Source organism: Strongylocentrotus purpuratus, unplaced genomic scaffold (assembly GCF_000002235.5).
Source record: "Strongylocentrotus purpuratus isolate Spur 01 unplaced genomic scaffold, Spur_5.0 spur5_scaffold_15, whole genome shotgun sequence".
NCBI lineage: Eukaryota > Metazoa > Echinodermata > Echinoidea > Camarodonta > Strongylocentrotidae > Strongylocentrotus > Strongylocentrotus purpuratus.
Window position 1 is genome coordinate 36945742 of NW_022145600.1, and position 25590 is coordinate 36971331.

At 36.2% G+C, this 25590-nt stretch overlaps 1 protein-coding gene across 1 annotated transcript; it reads left to right on the forward strand.

The window, feature by feature from the left end:
* Window positions 1-226: 226 nt before the first annotated feature.
* LOC579114 (catenin alpha-2) lies at window positions 227-20721 on the forward strand. The gene is made up of 21 exons (XM_779248.5): window positions 227-336; window positions 1645-1799; window positions 2353-2539; window positions 3005-3171; window positions 3670-3789; window positions 4198-4287; window positions 4781-4957; window positions 5746-5949; window positions 6610-6690; window positions 7240-7392; window positions 7919-8011; window positions 8766-8922; window positions 9235-9435; window positions 10305-10456; window positions 10955-11021; window positions 11606-11664; window positions 12579-12760; window positions 15107-15212; window positions 15850-15984; window positions 16577-16705; window positions 17493-20721. Exons 2-21 carry the CDS (start codon window positions 1686-1688, stop codon window positions 17652-17654), a joined length of 2736 nt encoding a protein of 911 aa, XP_784341.2. The 5' UTR covers window positions 227-336; window positions 1645-1685; the 3' UTR covers window positions 17655-20721.
* Window positions 20722-25590: the final 4869 nt, after the last annotated feature.

The following is a 25590-nucleotide window of genomic DNA, read 5'->3' on the forward strand; positions in this document are numbered from 1 at the left end:
TGCCATGCACCCCTCTGGAAGTTAAAATGATAGGTCCAATAAATCATGGAACTAATCTAGAATAATGAGTATATTGTTTATTTTTATTTAAATGAGTTCTATCATATATAAATGAAATGAGATCAATCATAAAATAATGTTAATATGAATAATACAAGTATTGCAAACTTGATTTTAAAAGTACCTAAATAAAGATTGAAAAGACACGACATCAAATGGAACAGCCATAATACGTGCATTCAAGATACATGTACAGCGTACATACAGTGTAACGTATTGAGATTAACGGCCAAGCGCAAGTTAGACGGATCCTTGGAATTATTTATCGAAAAAGTGGTAATTATACTGACATTTTTTCATTTTATTTCGCTATTTTATGTCAAGATATGAAATAGGTTCATGTATCATAGAAGATTTTGTATACTCTTCGAACTTTTATTCGATATTTAGTGATTATCGTGATGCAGCTACGAATGCAGCCATGTAAATTGTGGTCCCATTCATATAAATCTACGTGTGGTAAATTTGCCATGTAGATCCTAGACTACTTTTTTTTCCAAATTTATGTGACTCTTATCAAAATATCTGAGACTTTTTTGAGCCACGGATTAAATTGGAAGTATACATCATTACAAATTTTGATCAATTTCCTTGTTGTTTCAATGAAAAATTGTTACCAAAATTAATGGGAATTATTATTAAAATTATTTGAATGCCCTCGCCTTGTCCTTGCACTCAAAACTTTCCGCATTGACAGTAGGGGCACTGGTCAGAGAATAAGGAGCGCCAGTGTTTGAAAACGAAGTTGAGAGGGTGAACATAATGCGCATGTGCGGGATGGGAGCTAAAGTTCTACGTGCAGATTAGCCTAGTGCAGATCATGTCTCATGAATGGAATATCATGACCGTTTCATACACATGTTTTCGTTCGTGACGTTATGGCAATGCAGCGCTATGCGGGTATTCACAATGGCACAAAATACACTTGGCTACGCCTCATGAATTTCTTTTGCACAATAGCGCTGCATAACGCACTCACACCTGTGTATTATATGTATATTAGATCTATGCAACTTCTTGAAAAATCTCAACAATTTAACAAAACGATAATCTTGTCTTTTTTGCTATTCGGGTATTCACAATAGCACAAAATACACTCGGCTACCCCTCATGAATTTCTTTTGCACAATAGCGCTGCGTAATGCACTCACACCTGTGTATTATTTGTATATTATGCAACTTTTTTTTCTTCTTCAGCCATGATTCCATGAGTTGTACATACACTGAAGCTTAGAAGTTAGACATACATTTGTAAATAACATCTGGCTCAGCTCAGGGTCTTTGGTCTAGCAAGCTTGAAACTGAGTTTGGTCAATAGCCATAGTTATACATGTACATGTGTGTTGATATTGCTATGTTGGATACAGAACTGAACTACTGATACTGAGGTCCCCTTGATAGTCTACTTAATGTCAATTTTTGGCTAGGGGAACTCATGTTGCAGTACCTCTGTTAAAATATGAACATTTTTTTCACTGTATACATGCCTGCACATCATCTTGAACAGTACAAACATACACCAGATGGTGTTCTGTCATTTCAGTATAAGTAAAGACCATTCCCTTCTATTCTTTTATCTTGCAGCATTACTGAAAGAAGAGGAAGATTACTTAGTAAGACTAGACATGTCAGGAAGCATGTCACCCCAGAGGGGTACCATGACCCTCAAATGGGACCCCAAGAACCTGGAGATTCGCACCTATTCAGTCGAGAAGACTTTGGAGCCGTTGGTTACACAGGTCAGTTGAAGTTCAAGTTCATCAAGATTAAATAAATCCATTTAATTCAATTCATTTTATCATTTATTAGTCATTGTATTGAATTGCTCGATCCTTTGCAAAACCGAAAAAGGAGACATTCAGTGTAGTATTTCAAAACAGAAAATTGTCATGCAGTATTAATCTTTCAAAATGAAAAACAAGCAAAGGGAAATATTTTTGTTATAAATTTTGTTCTTGACTTGATAGTGATATACAGTGTATGGTCAGTTGAAGTATATCAAAATTAAATGTATCCATTTAGTTCAATTCATTTTATATTTCATTAGTCATTGGATTGCTCGTATATTTGAATTGCTTTAAAATCCTTTGCAGATTATTTTTGATTTGATTACATGTAGGTCAAACAGAGGAAGGAGACATACAGTGTAGTCTTTAAATACAGAAAAATTGCAATGCAGTAATAATCTTTCAATTGAAAAACAAGCAAAGGGAAGAAGAAAACAAATTTAACTTGTTCTTGACATGATTGTGATATGCCCTAATATGGTCATTTGTGTTGTTTGTCTCCTAGGTAACCACACTAGTCAACACCAAGCCATCCAAGATGAAGAAAGGTCGATCTAAGAAGGCTCATGTCTTGGTGGCTGCTGTGATCAAGGCTACAGAGAAGTTCATAGAGAAAGGAGAGGAGATTGCTCATGAGATACCAGATATTGAAAGGGAGATGCTACAAGCAGTGGAGGAAGTCAGGAGCACCGGTGAGGCTGAACAACACACATCTCAGTCCTAAGTTTGAACTGCAATAGACAGCAGAAAGTTGAAATTAATTCAACTTATAAACATTATTAGAACGTTAATGTGCTGGCTAGAAGTGAAAAATATCTCCTAAATCAAAATTTTAATTGAAATCTCTGCCAATTTAGGAGAAAGAAAAAAAAGACTTTTATTTGTTGCATAAACATGATAAAGTATTATAAAAAGCTGTGATAAGTTGGAAAGACAATCACATGTAATGAGGCCATATCAAAGCAAATTACATTACATTGTCCATATTTATTTAAAAAAATGTTTGCCTGTGTGTGTGTCTCCCAGTGTTAGCTTGTATCAGCATGTTAATATAACTTCAAACCATTCACTGAGCCAAATAATGCCATGATATGAAAGGAACCAAGATAGCTATCTTATTGAAACACCTTCATGATAACATTGTTATTAACCCACAGGTGAAGAGATGCGTGTAGCATCCAGTGAGTTTGCTGAAGATCCATGTTCATCTGTTAAACGAGGTTCCATGGTGAGGGCTGCCCGTGCCTTACTATCCGCTGTCACCAGACTTCTTATCTTAGCTGATATGGTGGATGTACATCTTCTACTTCAAACTCTCAGAGTCGTAAGAATCTTGCAGCCTTTTGCTTTTTTTTCATTATTTTTCTCATTATATTTCTCACATCGTAGGATATACAATTTTCTATTTGTTTCTACATTTGCCCCACATTCAAACTCAGAATTCTAAGAATAATGTTTTCAAGTCCTCCATGTGACTTCTTCTAATTCTTTTTCTTCTCTCTCAAACTAATTTACTGGAATGTTTTAAATCCTCTCTATTGGTATTATTTAGACTTATAAAGATCTTTTACCGGTATCTAGGATATCAAGATGAATTTTGACATTCCAATATAAAGTCTACAATTCTTCCTAAAAAATGTCCGAAAAGAAAATCCTATTCTAGTAATTCTTTTTTGTTTCTTCTTCTGTTTCCAGAAACCTTCTAATGATGTTCTTTACATTGTTTTATTTTCTGACATATGTAAGTAGAGTATTAACCTGATGACATTATTGTTGTCGGTCTATGACTCTGAACATGTACTTATCTATATTTTGTTACTAGGTTGAAGATGACTTGGATAAGATCTTACGATCTCAGAACCCGGAAGATCTGATGAGCAATTTCAAACGCTTTGGACAAAACATGATGGAGTTCAACGACATCTCTGGTCGCAGACAAAATGTAAGATGAATCATCTTTCATTCTGATAATCTTAATATTCAGTACATGGATGTTTTGTCTTGTTGGTGTAGTCTTGAAAAAGACTGTTGGTTTTCTTCCTTGGCTGATAGTTCTAAGGAGAACTATAGCACCGGTTGGAGAGGATAGGTGGCAGGAGTGGTTATGAACAGGTTGACTATCCTTCGCCAGCTATTCCCCACTCCTGACGAGGGATAGGTAACCTGTTTGAAACGTCAATGAAATAGATGAAAGTGGTGTTTGTATATAGTACTCATACAGTGTATCTATCATATTTGACACTCCTGGGGCTCCACAATAATCAAGTATTTTAATATTTGCTACTGTTTTGGGTTGTCCAATGTACTTTGTCTAACACATGAAATATGTATGATTTGTTTATTGTTTTAGGATCTGAAGGATCCTCGACGTCGTGATGAGATGGCTGCTGCAAGGGCAGACCTCAGGAAACACAGCACTATGCTCTTCACTGCTTCTAAAGTAAGATTCGCCATAGAAAATATTTACTGACTTTGAAGTTAGCTTGTTATAATGATAGTATTTTCTAGTATATATTTAGCTTCAGAAAATTCATTTTCAATATAAAGGAAAACCACCATGTGTTTGTGAAATAGAGTTTGTGCAAAACCTTTTCTTGTATTTTATCTTAACAACTACAGGAAATATAGGTACATATTGATTCCTTCAGTTATAATGTTACATGTTTTCAGAGCCTTTCATTAATTTTATACTCTAATTTATAAAGTACTACTTTTTAAAAAGGTCATACAACATAAAATATTTTTCACCAATTTGTTATCAGAACTATTAAATGGAGTAAGATTAAAAGTAAGAAGCTCATTACAAGCATGATTGTAAACCTCCTCATGGTATGTCAAGATAAGAGTAGCAGGAGCCTATTTTTTTGCACGAAACAAAACAAGCTTATTATTATCATCATTGTAACACTTCAATTTGTATTTCTCTCATTCAGGCTTGGCTGAGGCATCCTGACGTACCGGCAGCTCGAGAGAATCGTGACTATGTTGTCAAACAGCTTGAGGATGCTATGAATGCTATCTCTAATGTTTCCCAAGCAACGGGAGATTCCAGCGCCAATCCTAACATTGAAGGATCGGGAGAACTTATCGCAGCACTCGATGAGTTAGATGTAAGTCAGACTATATAAGTATTCATCTTAGAGACGAAAGAATAAAACTTTAGTTACCATTAATAGCAATTTGATTATTTTCATATGAACCACACAGAATTTTGCAATGAAGGCCTACTCAAAACAGCAATGCTCTTCTCAAAATGACAAATCTTAAAACCCTTTTAGCATGTCCTTTGCTTACATGTGATTGTTTGTCTGAATTGCCGCACAGATGAATTGCTAAACAACATGAAGAGCCTGTAACAAGCAATGTAAACCATGATGGTTTTTCCATCTCATTAAAACAAATTGCTAACATTTTCCTTAGAAATGAACCCGACCCCCCCCCCCACTCCGGGGTCGGAATGACCGCATGCGTGTTACCAAAATGTCTGGTAAAGGGGTACTTTTCACGCACCAAAGTCCGGCTCGTACATACACAAAAATGACTTTACTGCTTGACTTAGGGGGTGTTTTCAGAAGGAGGGAACCTCATATGCGTACCCTAAATAACACTGAGTGGGAGACCGGGTAAATGAAATCCCTGTTGACTAATCTCCTGCATGTTTAGGATGTTATTTGTAGGTCTTGGACATTGTTTAGACTCCATGGATGATCATTACATGCACAATGTCCCTCTCATGAATGGTGGGTTTGAAACTTGGAACATAGTTTTCCTGCACATCCTCATCAGCTATATATGAAAGATGCCATAGTGTACATGTTTGCTCGACCCTCACTGTCACAGCTGATTTCTCAACGCTTACTACTAACATCAATGTCTTGTTAATCCTTATTATTCACAGAAAAAGATCAAGATGAGTCCCCTGGAGTACAATGAGGTGCGTACACGCCCCTCTCTAGAGGAACGTCTTGAGAGTATCATCAGTGGTGCGGCGCTCATGGCTGATTCATCATGCACCAGGGATGATAGGAGAGAGAGGATTGTAGCTGAGTGTAACAATGTCAGACAGGCTCTGCAGGATCTACTCTCAGAATACATGAATTGTGTATGTATTCGTATTGTTTTCTTTTACTAGTTTCTTCCAAGTGTGCACAGGAAATGCCCATGTTAATGCACTGTATTTATAAAAGTAACAGATTTAAAGCAGAAAAGAAGATATGGAAGTCATAGATGATAAGTCTTGCAAATGGTAATGATGGCTTTACTCTGTTTAATCAATCTGAATTTTTTTAAAAGTATTAATCAGTTTCAATGTAGGATTTTTATAGGTCACTCTAAGCTATCCCAACTATGTAATGTTCATGACTTACATGTATCTATTAAACTGACTCAGTAACATTGTCTCAGACTCTGAATTTAGCTCATGCTGCAATGACAATCATATACATGTACCTAGGTCAGTCAGGAACCCCATGACTTTAACAAGCCAATCGCCTGTCTGATTATCAAGATATCTATGATTGGAATTCAAAATTTCAGAATTTGTTTTCCTAAGGGTTTTTATAACACTACAGTCTATTGGGACAAATGATTGTGGTAAAACCCGGTCACTCAAAGATTTTTACTTTTTTGAAGCGCAATTTGTTTAGGGCTTGAATATTACACCATATCACAGACACTGATAACACGTAGGACCATGAATCTCAGAATCAACATTGTTAAACAATGCCTTTAATGGAACTTACTTTGTTTTCTCCCCTTGTAGGCTGGAAGCAGAGACCGTAGTGATCCGTTGGATGAAGCTATCGAGAGAATGTGCAAGAAAACCAAAGATCTACGCAGACAGGTACATAGATCTCCATTGATCTCCATATCATGTCATGCATGTATAGTATATGATGGGTGTAGAAAATTGTTTGAGATAAAAAATTACGAATGAGTTTTAGGTCATACCAATATCAAAGAGCAACTATTTGGCTGGTGAGAAGTCGTCTATATCATCTATAAATAGCTTTATTGGATTCAATATAGCAGGGATGCCAATTTTCAGGAAATAGCCTGAATTTAGGCCAAAAAAAAGCTCATCCTAGGTGATTCTCAGGCCCTCTGATCAATTCTAACTGGCATCCCTGATATAGTTCCTTTTGACTATGCTCAGCTGTAATGTTAGTGTGCATCTTAACTGCACAGGGCCAGCTGATCACATATGCACCATGCGCAATACCAGGAACTACAAGCATTGTCTATCTCTATCTTGTGCGTGGTGAATATATAACCAGCTGGCCCTGCACAGGTAAGGTGTGCATGACCATAACTGCAGAACGTCCTTCAACAGACTTTTAAGTTAGTAAATGAATCTGTGCATTAAAACTCTCTTTTTTTTTTCTTTTGATAGCTCCGTAAAGCGGTGGTTGATCATGTGTCTGATTCCTTCTTGGAGACCAACATCCCTCTCCTTGTCCTGATCGTAGCTGCTAAGAGCGGCAACGAAGCAGAGGTTGAGAAGTATGCCAAGGTCTTCCAGGAACATGCTAACAAACTGGTAGAGGTTAGTAACCATCTAATAGTATATCATTGAAAAGTTAATTTTGATTTAATGAAACCCGGTAGTTGAAAATAGAGTGGTGCTATGCTTCACTAGTTTATATATTAATTTTCAATCAAGTTAAAGAGCGGTTGAATCTATGTCCAGTAATGATGTCCTAAGATGGGCATTGTTTCTAGAGTAGATTCGTTTTGACTAAAGTGTAGCAATTGGATACCTGGTAGGAAGAAATGCTTTAAAGAAGTATTGGAAGTCTAGCTATGAAAGCAGGATCTCTGCATTCAGGGTATGAGCAGTGTACTTGCAGTATGGAATAAATTGTTGAATCACATTTACAGAATTACTGACACATTCTATTCAGTTTTGTATCTAGATGTGAATCAAACCTTAATTATTGTTCATGTCAATGGTACCCTTTTACGTAAGCCTCTGCCAGACAGATGGTTTCCAGTCCAAGTATCATACTGGGACCTTTTGTTTTGGGAGACTGATGCTATTCACTGACTCTAGGTAATCCTTCCTTCCATAGGTTGCCAATTTGGCCTGTTCCATGTCCAACAACGAGGAGGGAGTGAAGATGGTTCGCATGGCAGCATCACAGATTGAGAACCTATGCCCTCAGGTAAGCTCTATTCCATTCCATTCAAGCTCAACTGTAAAACAGATCTAGGAATCCTAAATGTATTAAAGGGAGTGTATCATGGCAAATACTGGTTAACGCCATCTACGTCTTCTTTTGGACAACTGCACGTAAACGAATGGACTTGATTCACTGGGTCAGCGAGCGCTTGCTCGAAACAGACCGAAGTTCTCCTTATGCTTCGGTTTCGCGTATGTTGCACGCATGTGATTGCTGCGGTTGCGTCGTCCTTTTAACTGGACAATGCTTCATGTCCATGTAGTTGACCTTTGACCTTTGACCCGTAATGGATGATCAATAAATCCTGTATGCTACCTGCTAGACCATGATATGAAGCTGTGAGTTATCCTGGATGTATTAGGATGCATCGTCATATTTAACATGTATGCGGATGCTTTACATATATCATCTTTTTACCTATCCTTTATGCCATGATAAGTTAGGCCATAACGCAGCTCTTATTTAACAGCCAGACCTTGTAGTAAGGCTGCTCAGAATGATATGGATGTATTCAAAGAACATCATACATCACTATATATTTGCATGACACATATTTGACCTTTGACCTTTGATCTTTGACCCTGGTAGGTGATCAATGCAGCTCGTATCTTAGCAGCCAGACCTCGTAGCAAGGCTGCTCAGAATAATATGGCTGTATTCAAAGAACATCATGCATCACTATGTATTTGCATGACACATATTTGAACTTTTGTCTTTGACCTTTGACCCCCGATAGGTGATCAATGCAGCTCGTATCTTAGCTGCCAGACCTCGTAGCAAGGCTGCCCAGGATAACATGGATGTATTCAAAGATCAATGGGAGACACAGGTTCGTCTGCTAACAGAGGCAGTGGATGAGATCACTACCATTGATGACTTCTTGGCTGTTTCAGGTAACACAGTAAATCTGCTGTTTTTCATGAGACAAGCTCAATCCTTACATTTTACATATTCACCTAATATGCATTTTGTTTCTTTATAGCAACAATCCTAAAATTTAATTAGTATATATTATGTCTTTAATTTATTGTCAGATTTCAGTGTGTAACAATCAGTAACAGTGCTTTTTAAATTGCTTTTCAAAATAAACCATTACCCATCAAAGAAGAAGGTGAAAATCTGAAAAATGCCTCAACATATCTTTTCAAATTGAAAAATAAAATTCCCTTAAAAATTCCCACTTAAATTAAATATTGTGCTTTCAGAGAGCCATATTTTGGAGGACGTGAATCGTTGCGTGATGGCGCTACACCAGGAGGATCCTGAGACCTTAGACCTGACTGCTAACTCCGTCAAAGGCCGATCAGCTCGTATCTGCACTGTAGTCAACTCTGAGATGTTAAACTATGAATCAGGACTCTACACAGACAAGGTCAAGGAAGCTGTCGCTATTCTCAAGAATGAAGGTTAGTCATTATACAAATGATGCACAGGTTTGAGTGCGTCGGTAGAAATTGTGGGTACTTTTGAATGGTTTTAGACCAAATTCAAAAGTACCGCGTGCACACAATTCCATGGACCCACAAATTAAACCTGTGCATCATCTGTTTTATGAAATGGGGCAAAAAAAATTGTCAAAAATACAAAAATCTGTAATTTTACAAATTTACCAGTGTATGGCAAAAGCATGCTCTCCGGTAAATCAGTGGTATCGATTCCCAATATCGCATGCATCCAGTAAAATTATCTACACGGTAATTGACCAATTAGATTGCAGGGATACTTCTACTGATTTTATAAACTAGGGTGATACAATATTTGTTCTGCCAACATTTGCTTAAGCCTTTAATTTGTCAAGATTTAATTCATCCAGATCTTTGGCATTTGATTCATGATTGCATCTAGAGTCTGAAGTATAGTGATGAGTTTATGAACTTCTAAACTTGTACCAACATATAGGGAGATGAACCCAAAAAATCTAGGAATAATAACATAAATGTCCAGAGGTCACGAAGGTCAATCAGTGATAATAAGTTTTTTAGTCTTAATCTTAATCTTAATCACAATATTATAAAAACATATTAAACAACGTAAATCAACTTCTAGTAGTATGCAACATCATAAAGAGTTAAGGTAAACAAAGTTTGGTCAATTTGATTATCAAAATTAATGGTGGTGACAATTTTACCAAATATAGTAGAAAAGGTAATAATCAATTAACTGAATGTTGGCAGAAGCATGTACCAATCGCATATGTTTTTCTTGTTGCTGTTATCTTTTCAATTAGCTTTCATTGGCATTGAATTAATCTTTGATGGTTTTATTTTTCTTTCAGTTATCCCCCATTTCTCTAACATGGTTGAGATAGCTGTAGTAGCTCTGAGCTCTCAGCCTCCTAAGGACACCGAGGAGAATGAGTTTGTGGATGCATCTCGCATGGTGTATGACGGTGTGAGAGAAATCAGGAGAGCAGTACTTATGAATAGGGTAAGAATCCTTTTTCCTTCTATTTCAATTTTTTTTAAAATGTCTTTAGCACTTAACCTGTACAATACTGCCTTTTCACTTTCACCTGTTGAAGCATCAAAGAGTGCAGTGTAGGCAGGGGCGCCCCTGAGTGTAGGTCTTATCTCACGTCCAGTTTCTATATAACACACACTTCTGCAAGGATTTTCCAAATAAATGTGTTTGAAGAGGAATATTGATGAAAGAATGCAAAATTTAGGTTTAGCGTTGTATGCAAATTATGTATTCCTTCATCAATATTTGTTTTCAAACACATTAATTTGGAAAATCCTTGCATAAGTGTGTTTTAAATGACATCCTCTGTCACATCTTTATACAATTTAAGGAAAAACTTTGCCATGAAATTTTTGTCTCCCAATACTTCAGAGGGGCTTTAACCTATAATGTGTATTCTTTAAAAAAATATGTGTATCCGTCTGAAATGTTCTCATTTGCTCTTTTCTTTTTCCTACTTGCTAGAATCCAGATGAGATTGAGACCGACACTGAAGTGGACTACGAAGAGGAATATGATGTCAAGAGCAAATGTAAGTAAACATGTGACCTATGATCAGCGCAAAGGAGGCAAGGCGATGGCTCAGTGGTAGAGCACTGGTCTAACAACCGGGTCGGGTTCAAAACCAAGTCAATGCGCTCATGCCCTTTGGTAAGGATTTGATCCTCATTAGCGAGTCCGTCTGAGAGGACTTAAAAGTCTTCGGTCCCGTGGTTGCTTTCTTACAATCATATACATGCTTTCTTAGCAGTCAGGTAAAGCAATCCTCAAACATGCTGTAACAAACAGCGAGGAACTATCTATGATACTCAAGAAACTGTCCCATGGCTATTAAATGTATAACTTAGGAATGTTTAATTTAAAAATTGCCTGTTTGTAAGAAAGAAATAATACTTGATTACTTGTTTGAATTTCAAGATTTCAATGCCTATTTTTAATTTTTAATTTTCTATTTTCAAATTCTCTACTGTACTAAAGACAGATGAGAACCGTGTGATCATTTTGTACTCATTCTGCATATTTGTAGCATTCTTAGTTCAAATAGTAATTCAACAAACATTAATTAGGTGGGATTATGTGTTGTTAATCCTTACCTCTGTTTCTCCCATCTACTAGCGAGCTACCAGACCGAGCCTTATGAGGAGGAAGATGTCAAGGAAGGTCTTACATCAAGGGTAAGTACAATCACATCTAAAGAATTCTCATGCATTATAAAATTATGCATTATATAAAAATTAAATATTATTATTATTATTATTAGTCAATAAGCTTTCAATAAAATATAACCAAGTAAGACAGGACTGAGCCTATGGTTGATGCTGTAGAATTTTTTATTTTCAAAAACAGTTTAATCAAGTTGTGGGGGTGCTTAGATTATCATTGTTATAAGAGATATGCAAGAGGCAATAAAGGCTTAGGCATATTAGGCAAACACAGTTGATGTGCTGGCTCTACATGACCAAAGACTGTGACTGTGATAATGATAACTATAATTGTGAAATGAACCTGTGACTATTACAATATTTGAAGGATCCTACCTCACCTATTTTACCGTCATGAACTTGATTTGGTTCTGTCAAACATGATGGACACTGCCTATATTACAAATGTTCAACCGACATGGCATCAAAGGGGTAAAATGATAATCTCACAGGTTTTATCTAAATGGATCTGTCTGGAGAATATGACCATGTACGCAATGTCAAGGATCCTAAATTAGATATAAGGCACTATAGAAGTGTTCAATATTATGATTGTATTATAATTGTATTATTGTGCCATCGAACTGGATCGACCAAATCAATTGATCCATAATATATATATATATATATAATATTTTTTCCTGTAACATGAAAGTGATGTTAATCGTTTCATTCTTTTAATTAAATGTAATGTTAATTGTTATTGTATAATTGTGTTAAATGGGGGCACGCTACAAGAAACCTATCTCGCATCCCGGGGCAACGTATCTGACACGGCCGGTTGTAGCAACTACTCCGAAGATCAAGTTACATTAATCTTGATCTAAGGAGACATGAAAGAATGATTATATTATTATTGCTTATGCTCTGTGTGTGTTTGTGTGCAGGCAATGATGAGAGATCTACCTCCTGAGGAGAAGGAGAAGATCAAGGAAGAAGTGGAGCTGTTCCGTCAAGAGAAGGCGAAACTAGATCTGGAGATGGCTAAATGGGATGATAGTGGGAACGATATCATCATCTTAGCTAGACAGATGTGTATCATCATGATGGAGATGACAGACTTTACCCGGTAACTACATTCTCTCTCTCTCTCTCTCTCTCTCTCTCTCTCTCTCTCTTTCTCTCTCTCTCTCTCTCTGTCTCTCTCTCTCTCTCAGTTACTTATTTGCTAGTTATTTCTTGTTAATCACAACAAGTATTTGTTTTTGTAGGTAAAGTATGGCAGGGTTACATCATGTATAATATACAGTAGGCTTCCGGTTGCACCATGTGAGGAGAGGGGGGGAGGATTTCAGGACTTTACACACACACTTAAGAAAGAAAGATTACCGACAGTCCTTTTCAGGACTCCCCAATCCTGCCCCCTCTCTCACATGGTGCAACCGTAAGCCTACTGTATATGTACATCACCATGCAAGCCGATACTTATAAGCAGCATCATGTATAATGTAATTTCTCTGGAAGCAAATCACTGCTATAAATTCTTTTCTAAGTTAATCATATTGTATTTCACAGTGTTGATTGAGTGCACTTGTCAGAGTGACAAACTTGAATGAATATAATTTAATTTGGTTTATCACATTACAAGTGATCACGGTCAGGAGCTCAATTAAAATGGCTAAAATCACAACTCCAATTTCAACCAATCAGATGACTAGATTTATTCAAAATACTAAAGAGAGGTATATAAAACAAAATAGTGCCTGGAGCAAATGTCTCATGAGCAAATATTCAAATTCAAAGTTTATTCAATACTCTTCATAAAAACATGTAAAAGATATGTTACAAATTACAATGGCAATTCATTAGAGCATTTGGGATAGGCAGAAAGAAATAAGGGATTCCTTATATGAAAGCCTACCCCTAAACATGCACACTTACAGGAAAAAACAAAACAAAACAACAACATACTATCATGTACAATCAAAGTAAAAAAAACACTAGCAAGAGAGTGTAACAAATTTACTTTACAAAAGTGTCAAATTCTACTGATTACTATACTTATTTAACAGAAATTGTTTGTATTTTCTAATTTCCAAAGGTATACTAATTATTCCATATTACTGGTCCATTAGTGAATTTTCAAACATGTCATTGTTATTAGGGCAGTGATGGAATATCTCATCTCTTCTCATCTGTCCCGTAGTCTGGTTGACCGTTGGGGCACCACTGTAGATTTTACAACCAGCTTCCTCCATTCCTCGCGGTTCTCAGCTTTCCTCCATATGATGTTCCAGTCGAGGCCAGTCCATTCTTTGATGTTGTCTTCCCGTCGTTACTTCTGTCTGCCTCTTCGTCTTCCTCCCTGTACTGTTCCCTGTAGGATAGGCTTGGCCAGTCCAGATGATCGTGTGACGTGCCCGTACCACTTCAGTTTACGTCTTTTTACTGAGATCAGGAGGTCTTCAAACGGCCTGATGGCGTTTTCGATTCTGTTTTTCACTACCTCGTTCGTTATGTGATCTCTATACGAGATACCGAGGAGTTTGCGGAAACATCTCATCTTGAGTGCCTGTATCCTTCTTCCAATGTCTGCTGTTATGGTCCACGTTTCACATGCATACAGAAATATGGACATGACCAGGGAGCGCATCAATCTGATCTTGGAGCTGATGGCGATGTTTTTGTCTGTCCAAATGACTTTTAGTTTGGTCACTGCAGCTGTGGTCTGGGCTATCCTGGAGAGTACTTCAAGTTTGGATCCCTCATCCGATACTATAGTTCCCAGATATTTGAAGCTACGGACTGTCTCCAGTTTCTTGTTATTTACGGTAATGACGGTGCTGATGCCATTGGTGTTATTTGTCATCAACCGGGTCTTTTCTGCACTGATCTGCATGCCATATGACCTGGAGGCCTTTTCAAGGTGCTTTACCAAGTTGACTAGCTCTCGCTCTTGTCCAGCTAGGCCGTCAATGTCGTCAGCAAAACGCAAGTTTGTAATTGTCCTGCCTCCGATGCTGACTGTTCCTTCATGGTCTTTTAGTGCGTCATCCATTATTCTCTCTAAAAAGATGTTGAAGAGAGTGGGGGAGAGTAGACATCCTTGACGGACTCCGATTGTGGTTCGGAACCATTCTCCTATATTGTTGTCAAGGTAGACTGCGCTGGTTGCCTTGTCGTAGAGGCATTCGATGGTTCTGATCAGGTTGGCGTTGATGTTATACAGCCTCATGGTTGCCCACAAAGCTGTATGCCAAACTCTGTCAAACGCCTTCTTGAAGTCCACGAAGACGTGGTAGAGGTTTTGCTGGTGTTGCAGGTACTTCTCACAGAGTATTCTAAGATTTAGAATTTGCTCAGTTGTGCTCCTTCCTGCTCTGAAACCTGCCTGTTCTTCTCCGATGATCTCCTCAGCTTGTGGCTTCAGTCTATTGATGGAATAACTGTGATGATATCTGTGTTTTATTTTTAGTGGTAAGGGTAAGCTGAAGTCCACTATGGATGTGATAAACGCTGCTAAGAGAATCGCTGACACTGGTACCAAACTCGACAAACTAGCCAGACAGATCGCTGATCAGGTATGAAGTCCTTATCTATCATATGTCTCTGAATTCTGATATATAAACTCTTCAGTGATTGAAATTGATTCAAATTTGCATTAAGAAGTAGACCGTATGTGTTCACTTTAAGAAATCGCATATTGTATTTGACACTGTCTCATATGAGAATGTATTTGAGTAATTAAGCTGGAAGCCTCCAAAGATATATATATTGATTTGCAGTAACCAGTGCTTTACAATGACAATGTATTTATTTAATCATTTTAAATAAACAGGGTAACTTTATCATTATTAAAACTGTTATCCTGAGAGGCCCTGTACAAGTTATAGGTTACAAATACAGAGGAAATCGACCAAAGTTTAAATATGTACATGCCATATCATGGATTATTTGTTCTGGTTTATTATACATAATGATATAAAATATTTTAAAATGTAGATATTGGACCAGCTGATATAATATAAGACACGCCCTTTCAAATGGATAAGCAAGACATTAAATCGGAAAAGCAGAGTACTTGTTTGGTTATGATTAACAATCATCAGTAGTCCTGCTGACATCTATAAAGTAAGATCATGCTCAGATGATGAGTCTAGATAGACTAATACATTGATTTTCCATCTTAATTTTATTCTTGACGTTGATTATCAACAGTGCCCAGACTCTTCGTCTAAAGAGGATCTGCTCGCATACCTTCAGCGTATCGCCCTCTATTGTCATCAGTTGAACATCACCAGTAAAGTCAAAGCTGAGATTCAGAACATCAGTGGAGAGTTGGTCCTGTCTGGGGTGAGTACAACATAACTAGTTTGTTTTATATTTCCAAAAGATGAGGAAGATTGCACTGTGTTTTCTTAATTGTGTGACCCTTGTTTATTCTTTGATTATGTATTCTGGGAAACGTCATAGTGTATTCTGTAGTAGAAAGTTCTACTTCATACAAAGAAGTCCTCACAACATCAAGAATAGCCTGTAAATACAAAGACTTTAGGAACAAAAGAGACTTCACACTCAAACCATAACATAAGGGACTGTCTCTATTCAGCAGAAATGCACATTGTAATGAGGCAACTTTCTTGTAGAAAAGTGGGATAAAGGGAAAGTCAGAGAAGTGAAAAGTAGGGTCTGCTTGTATTACATTGTGATGGCTATTCAAAACATTTTACATTGTCAAAATAGAGGCCTTCAAAAGTTCTCTTTCTCACTGGAGGCAGTTCTTATTGTATGTTGTGATATTAACCAGTTCTTTAATTATATTTATGTTCCTACTTATAAATTGTATTGTTTGGAAGAAAATAAATGTTCATTTGAATTGAATTGAATTGAATATCATCTACTAAGTTCAGATCTAATCAGTAATATTGTTTTGTTTGTATGATAGTTGGACAGTGCTACTTCTCTCATCCAAGCTGCTAAGAACTTGATGGGTTCTGTTGTGCAGACCGTTAAGGCTTCCTATGTAGCATCAACCAAGTTCAGGTCTAAGATGAAGGCAGGTGGAACAACTGCTGTAAGTACTCTCTCATTGTCCAGATGTCTCCTCTTTAAATGTTTAATCCTGATACTGTAAATGGGGGACACTGGAATGAATAAGGCAAAATTCTGATGAACTGTTATTGCCTAATTTTTATCCCAATAATGATGCTGATCAAATTTATACCATTAAACAAAATAATGCTTATAAAAATTAAAAAGGAAAAATTCATATGAAAACACTCTTCTAAGTTTTGTCCCTGTTTTGGTAATCAAAAGAAAAGATATCCCATTCAGTTCTCTGTATTCAGTATACTTCTGTTTTGTTTGCTCTGGGGCATTGTGCATAGAAAGATGCTAATAAACCAAATTCCAATCTTTTGAATTATGTGTGTGATTCTAATAGATGTAGATGGTTCAGATTCTAGAAAGATGCATTAACACATGTGATACATGTGATAAAATACCAATGAGTTTCACTGGTTGTTGCAAGGTATTCACTTTCCAATTTCATGGTTTAATGATGACAGAATGTTTCTGCTCTGTAGCTTATTTTCTAACATAGATCAAGGTATTACATAATTATAACAATCTCCTATAGTTGCCTACACAATAAACCTCCAGAGATCTAATAGACTATTGTATGTTCCCTCCACACAGTCTCCTGCAGTAGTCTCCTGCAGGTGTGTACATGATAAATCCCCAGAAATCTAATAGACTATTGTATGTTCCCTTCACACAGTCTCCTGTAGTAGTCTCATGTAGGTGTGTACACAATAAATTCCCAGAGATCTAATAGACTATTGTATGTTCCCTTCATACAGTCTCCTGTAGTCCTGTGGAAGATGAAAGCACCAGAGAAGAAGCCTCTCGTCAGACGTGAGATCCCGGATGAGGTTCATTCTAAGATCAGGAAAGCTGCTAAGAAACGTGAAGTTAATCCTGTACAGGCTCTAAGTGAATTCAAGGAGAAAGGCCCATTCTAAGTTACTAACACTAAAACAAATCTAATCATAATTAGATCTCTCTCTCTCTACAATGCTACCAAAGGAAAACTTTTCAGATGGCCTTGCTAGATAGCTGATATTTTCACATAGACTGGTATTCTGCTAATTCAGTGAAACGTGACACAACTCTTTTTCTTAAAAGATATCAGTAAATGAGGCTACTTTTGGCAGGTGACCTTTTGTTAAAATATCCCCAAACGCCACTTTTATTTTGATGTGAATAAATCTAGGACTGCTACAGTATCTTCAAATGATGTAAGATCAAAGCAAAAGGTAATGCTGATTACTTACAGACCAGTTACACTGTATTTTAAAGAATCTTTTCAATAGTTGTTCTGAATCGTTGATTAGTAAGTAAATGAGAACCTGTTTTTTAACCTGCAAAATTATACATTGTAGGAAGATGTCAAACTCTGATGAATATTATTATTTAAGAAGAAAAAGAAAACACAGATATGTAGCTATGGGACTAGTAAATGTACTTATTGTCCAAAAGAGCTCAGCCAAGAGCGATCCTTCAGTTGTTATAACATGTATTCATTATAACTATTACCAGTACTCACTATCACTTTTAAACTGTACCTAAGCATACAAGAGTACTAAGCATTGATGTAATGCAAAGAAATCCAAACCAAAGCTACTTGCTAAACAAATATTCATGTTTTTAAATAGTCAGTTGAAGATCAAATGAAAGTGCTTGTTGAATAAAAAAGCTGACATAACCCTATGAAGGATTAGAGAAATGTAGTTTGTCTTTTCCATCAGCCTAATTTAACATATACACTGTAAGTTGTTATGGAGGTGATGTATATGTAACTAGGTTAATACAAACAGTCGTTTCTTAGCAGGTAAGCTTTCTATTATAGTAAGATAATGATATAATTGTACAGCAGTAAATGTATGTAATAATACTAAAATTCATTCTTAAGAATCATATTGCACTCATGAACATTCATGCATTTTGCAGTGCTGTAAATGTTATGTTTTATTCTCTAATTCAATCAAGATATTGTTATTTATTTTAGTTAAATGTTTATTTAAAGTGTGTGTAGTCATTAAGATAAAGTGATTGAAGCCTATTCATGTATTCAATATAAAATTTAATTCTCTTCATGCATGTATTCATAAATGTTAAGAATGCTGTTGGAAAAAAAGCTTTTAAACAAATTTAGGCTTTTGCTACCTTTTAATTTGACCAACGATGTCAGTTTGTATGATATACTCAGTACTAGAGTAAGCTATGGTCCAATATTATACAGCTTCATAGAAATGCTTGCTTTTTAGTACTAAATCTGTAATTAGTACTTTTGTAATTACCAAAAAATTATGTTGTTAAAAGTATCTTACAAATGGTTAGTCACTAGAAGGTCACAGTGAAGAAGTTTAAACTTTTTAAAATTTCCATTAGCTTAAATTATGCTTGTATCTAAAAGTGAAGGTAAATAGGCATTAGCATTGCTTGCATGCTGTCGATAATAATAATGGTCATTCATACTGCGCTATACACAAAGAAGTTCCATTGCACTTACAATGTAAATACCATAAGAAACAGACTACAACAAAACTTATTGTTCGAATTGAGGCATGGTGTATTGTTCTTAATTGTTCTAAAACATACACTGTGGGCCGCTAGATTATTTGCAAATGAAATCAATGTTATTTATATATACTTCTAGTTCTACTCAAACAATGTCTCAATATATTACAGTCTACACAATAACGGAATGGAATGCCTACATAATATTTAGTGATCAAATATATTTGTAACAAATTTCACTCTAGCAATGTGAAAGGTTGTGTTTTTATTTCTTTATCAGTTTAGATTATGTATATAAGACATAGAATGGAGGGTGCTAGTGATGGAGTTGGATTTGGTAATTATAAATCAGTCAGTGTGAAATGAAAAATCAATTTGTATTTGTGTTATTTGGCGTTATGATACGTCTAGATTGTGCCTTCAAGGATACTGCTTCCTAATGGATAAGCATTTTAGCCAGAGTATCGAAATGTATCTTTAAGCCTCTTTTCAGTCAATTTTTTAAATGTTGATTGCAGTTCTGATGCAGTAAGCTTTTTCTTCCCTTGCAGATTCTCGTAATAGAAAGATTATCCCTTCATAGATATTTAATTGCACATACATTTGGTATCAGTTTATTCATGTTAGAATCACACATGTTGCTTAAAATGATAGTCTTGCCATGAAAATGTGATGAAAGTGAACTTCTGATTAGAAAGAAAACATGAAGCTTGGTTTTCTGATAGTGTTTTTATACGAGCTCATATGTTTGGTATTGTCGCAGTTAATTATAGTATTTTTTTCTGCATAGGAAGAAATACTGCAGCAGACTTTGATCTTTTCCACCTCACGTACTTAGCAATGTTTGCTTGGTTGTGACTTGTGAGAAGGTCAAAGTGTTGTAAGATATAACTGACTGATTGCAGCATAGATCAAGTTTAACATTCATTAATAGTAATGTCCTGTATTATTATCACGTTTTAAATAGCTTTTTAATCATTCTTTGCTTTGTGTGTATGTTTTGCATTCCTTCACAAGTTCACACCGAGAGGCTTCGCGCTTTAATCAGTGATTTTGATTTTTTTTTTTTTTTTTTTAAAGATTGAGTTTGTTGTACATAGACAGAAGTCCTTATCTAATATTGCATAGTTCTTCCACTACCATCAGTAGGGTGTCCCTGATAACAAGTTTGATGTGACCACTCTGTTTTATCAAAACACTGAATACCTAATTCACGGATAATATGTTCTGAAATAGTGATAGTTGTAGCATTGAGATTTTAATGTATAGTATGCTGATATTTGTTACTTATTCTGATATTTATTTAAGAATTGGTGAGGGTTCGGTCTTATGATATACAACCTAAAGATTTTGTGATTTACCATGAGTTAATTGATTTGTATTCAGTTGTTATGTATTCCTTATTTCATACTCTTTACTTTCTATCTTAAACATCAAGCTTTTTCAATGCTTCTGCTAACAAAATGAATGAAAAAATAAATGTTTCAAATTGCATAATTTCATATTCGACACATATGTCTCTTTTTATTTTGTTGTATTATTTTTATGATGACTTTTATTTATGAGAGAATATCAAAGCTTTTGCATCATCAACACCATATATTATAATACAGACGCTGAAACTTATCTTGTAAATGATTTAAATTTATGTAAATGACAAGAATAAGCATTGGAGATCTACGAAATATGGTTTCTGCCACACACACACCAAGCACACACACAAATAGTGTTATGAATAGACCAGTTTGTAATAGGCCATTTTCGTAATGTAATCAAATTTAATTGTTGCTTGTCTTGCCTAACAACACTTAATGCAAAGTTTTTGGAAATTTTGAAAATTGGATGGATAATAATTCTTTAAAATTTTAATATATTTGGATGCCCCTGGGGATGTATTATAAGCACTAGAAAATCAACCCCCTAAAACACTTCTGCTTTCGAGGAATTGAATAATAAAAAAATTGCCGGTGCTTGCGGTAAATTTCAAATATTTCAAATAGCGCCTAGAGCCGTTCCATGGTAGCAGCGACCATGAAAATCTCAGAATATGTAGTTTGGATATATAATTTCGGGATGGGCAAATCGGTCGATTGTAGTCAAGAAACGTCGTTTTAATGCTAATGTAATATCAGTCTTGAGAGGGAGCTATACAACATAAAGAGTTTATTATTTGCAATTTTCACCACGCCAACGATCATTGAATATTGTGAAATCACATATGCTTCCAATACGTTCTTTTGAACCAAATTCATGACCCGATACCAAAACTTTGTATTACCTTTAATGTTTGCCATGTATTGAAAATCAATTATTCGTAACAGTTCAATGTGATAATTTGTAACGAGGCACTTATCGAAGATTTGTGCTTTCAATTTGGTCACTATAATATGTGCGGCACCAAAACGAGATAGAGAGAAAGGGGTGGAGATAGAGAGAGAGAGAGAGAGAGGGAGAGTGAGGGTGAGTGGAAGAAAACGAGGAAAGAGAGATAAAAAGGGTGGAGATAGAGGGATAAAGAGAGGGAGAGTGAGGGTGAGTGGAGATAGAGGGATAAAGAGAGGGAGAGTGAGGGTGAGTGGAAGAAAACGAGGAAAGAGAGATAAAAGGGGTGGAGATAGAGAGAGAGAGAGAGGGAGAGCAGGGGCGGATCTAGCTTTTTGCTAAGGGGGGGGTTGACCAAAATAATGACGATGCGAAGCATCGTCCACGAGCCGCGAAGCGGCGAGCCGATTTTTTTGGGGTGTTTATTTGAACCCCGTAAGTGATGTTTTCCTGGCATCTATTAACACAATGGAGACCATAAAAAGCAGTGCATGATAACGTCTTTTTAAATCAAGTAACAGTTAAATACACAGTTATATCCAGAGTTATCATGTGTTTGGTTAAGTTACCAGATGAGTTGAATATCTTCTCACAATATTTGCACTTGAAAGGGTTTCTCTCCAGCGTGCGTTCTTTTTTCTTTTTTTTCTTCTTTTTTTTTCCTTTTTTTTTTTTTTTTTTTTTTTTGGGGGGGCCGCCCAAGGGGGGGGGGGTTTAAACCCCCTAACCCCCCCCCCCGTAGATCCGCGCCTGGAGAGTGAGGGTGAGTGGAAGAAAACGAGAAAAGAAAGATAAAAGGGGTGGAGATAGAGAGAGAGAGAGAGGGAGAGTGAGGGTGAGTGGAAGAAAACGAGGAAAGAGAGATAAAAGGGGTGGAGATAGAGGGATAAAGAGAGGGAGAGTGAGGGTGAGTGGAAGAAAACGAGGAAAGAAAGATAAAAGGGGTGGAGATAGAGGGATAAAGAGAGGGAGAGTGAGGGTGAGTGGAAGAAAACGAGGAAAGAGAGATAAAAGGGGTGGAGATAGTGGGATAAAGAGAGGGAGAGTAAGGGTGAGTGGAAGAAAACGAGGAAAGAGAGATAAAAGAGGAGAAGGAATGATAGTCGGTGCCAGCTTAATTAGCCCCCCCCCCCCCCCTCAAAAAAGTCACGAAGCCCTAATTTAGTGATTCTATTTTCGCGGCCAGCATAGTTCGCTGCACACCCCCCCCCCCCCCCTCGACTAATATAAGTTTGATAAGACCTTCTACCAACATTTCTGAGAATTTATTGCTTAGGTGTCAGTTTACTCCGCCTATAAAAAAAGATATATATACATATATTTAAAAAGCCCTCTTAGTTCACTATGCGTAAAATTTCAGAGAGTTTATTATTTAAAGGAAAATTCAACCTCAATATTAAATAGCACTAAAAGAACGCAGAAAAATCACAAAATCAGACTGGTGGAAGTTTGAATGAAATTGGACAGAAAATAAGACTAAAAATTATAAATATTTGAAAGTTGTAACCACTGTACGTATACTTCAAATTGGCTGAATCGGTAATATCACTGTGGTGTAGTGCCGGACTACTGCCCCATTTCAGCACAAAACGATTACAATATTTTTTTCTTTTTTTTCCCTTCTTTTTCCAAAATGTATGACTCAGGAGGGTCTTTTTTTCTATTCATAATGTGATTTGGGTACTGCCCACTCAAGGGACAAGGCACTTGGTGAAGCAACTGCAAATTTATGATATTTGTGTACACGACAAACGGAAGAGTAGCCCGTAAACGTCACGATCCACTGACCAAATTGAGAGTCGCATAGCTTAGTGATTTCATATTTCAATCATTCATAACTCTCTTGTTTCAAAATTTCGCCATTACGTTTCTTTTATTTTTCTGTTTTCATACAAATGAGCTTATTACAAGGTTAGGGTTGCTCTTTAAGTGTTTAGACTTTATTATTGGTACCCGACAGCGTTTGTCGCTGCGCCCGAATGATACATCTATTCACAAAGGCTATTTTCATTTTGGTTTTTAAATTGTTATAGCTCGTTCTTGCTCCTATTTCCATCAATGTATTTCAATCTGTATTTTAATATTTTGCAGATCAAATTACACTACAGACCAAGGTTGTCGTTCTCGTGTAGGCTTATTGGTGTTACAAACAAGAATAAAAAGGCCTTTGTTTGCCAGAGTGGAGGGTACAGACTTGAAATTCTATTCATTGTTGCTATGTCGGGAGTCATTTGTTTTGTAATTATTGTTTGTAAATATAGTGTACGGCCTATTGAAATAGAGTGAAATGGGCTAATTTCCCTATGTATGGTTGCTATGTCGGGGAAAGTGTTGTTATGTTGAAAAGGATAAATTCTATCATGTGAAAGGTACATGCATATTTTGATACGTAAACGTTTGATATGACATAATCTTGAATTATTTCAGCATTTATTATTCTGCATGCACTTATGAAAGCAATGAGGGTCAATAAATGAAATAGAAGTCAAGTGCCTCGATACAAATAGCTTCATTCATCTGTTACGAATAAATGTACATGTGTATTTCAATAATCACAATGCAAGCTGCATTTACGTATTGTTAGGAAGGGAAAGCTATAACATTTGTCCTACCTAGCAACAACGAGTGTGATCAATTTGAATTCTGAATATCGAACTATTGATACATTTATTCGTAACAGGTGAATGAAATCATTCGTTTCGAGACGCTTCACGCAAGCATAATAATTATACAAAAATGTGGAAAACGGCCTAATGCTCGGCGTCAATTCCCTATACTAACCCAACTATTATATTCAACCCTTGATCAAACACTTTACTGTGACCTAACCCTAACCATAAACCTAAATCTAACCTAAAACAAATGTTATTACAATCCAAACCAAACCCTTTGCCTTTGGTGAAATGTAGCCCGGAGCAATATTGTCGCCGGAGCAAATATCGGGTCAAGGCATCATGAATATAACGAACAAAGAAAGCGGACAAAATATACGGTTCCTCAGGTAGACAAAGAAACACCCCTTCACTGCTATTATGTAAAAAGGTGAATATGCATGTGACACCTGTTCTACACATTTTTACATAGTAGCAGTGAAGGGATGTTCCTTTGTCTACCTGAGGAACTGTATATTTTGTCCGCTTTCTTTGTCAGTCATATTCATAGTGAGGGGGAAAAGATTGACCCAAATTACTGGGATGCGTCTGAATTTACAGAATTGCAATGATTTAATCTATTCATTGATTCTTTGCCACGTCAAGATAAAAACAAAATTAAACAATATTCAAAATACAAACATATACAGATGTATAATGAGATATCTGGAGCGGTAGGATCATGAAAAGCACATAATGGCTTGTTAAAAACGATTCTCATAAAATATGCAAAATAACAATAACTTTGGTACATAATTTGCACAAAAATCAAGATAACAAAGAAAAAAGGAAAATAAAAAATATAAAGCAAAGAAGGAAGAAACACTGCATAAACGTTATTCGATTTTTTCAAAAAGAATTGCTTATAATAGTCGTTTAAATTGGTCGACAGTCTTACTATATAGAAAGGCTATCCCATAAATCTGAGCCGTAATAGAAGATGGAAGATTGAGTTATTTGAGATGCGACTAAACGGGGGGGGGGGGGGGGGGTGAATAATTTGGGCATTCCTGATCAATTGTGGTTCTAAAGGGTGACAGCTTTGATTTTGAACTATATTTTATTTAACAAAGAGAACAAAGAAAATAATACTAAGCTGGAAGAATTGTTGAATATACTTTAAATTTTAGCCCATTTTAGTTTCACTCAATCATTGAGTAATTAATGTAAATATGTATTAAAAATTTGAAAATGAAAACCTCGTTTGAGGATAAAAAAATAAAAAAAATAAAAATGTATTCTGAGTGGATTAGCAGTTATTTTAGATGATATTGCCTTTGCGGCGTCAAGAGCAATGCAGAGAAGGCCAAGCCGGCATCTTTTTGCAATCTTAAAAACGATTGAACAAAGGGTGATTATCGTTTTTTGGGAAAGCGTTGATTATCACCATTTTTTGAGGTGTCAT

Coding starts and splice junctions, on each gene's coding strand:
- LOC579114 (XM_779248.5), top strand. CDS start 1,686: ATGTCAGGAAGCATGTCACCCCAGAGGGGTACCATGACCCTCAAATGG. Junction 3,790..4,197: donor TCTCTGGTCGCAGACAAAAT/GTAAGATGAATC, acceptor TTATTGTTTTAG/GATCTGAAGGATCCTCGACG. Junction 8,923..9,234: donor TGACTTCTTGGCTGTTTCAG/GTAACACAGTAA, acceptor TTGTGCTTTCAG/AGAGCCATATTTTGGAGGAC.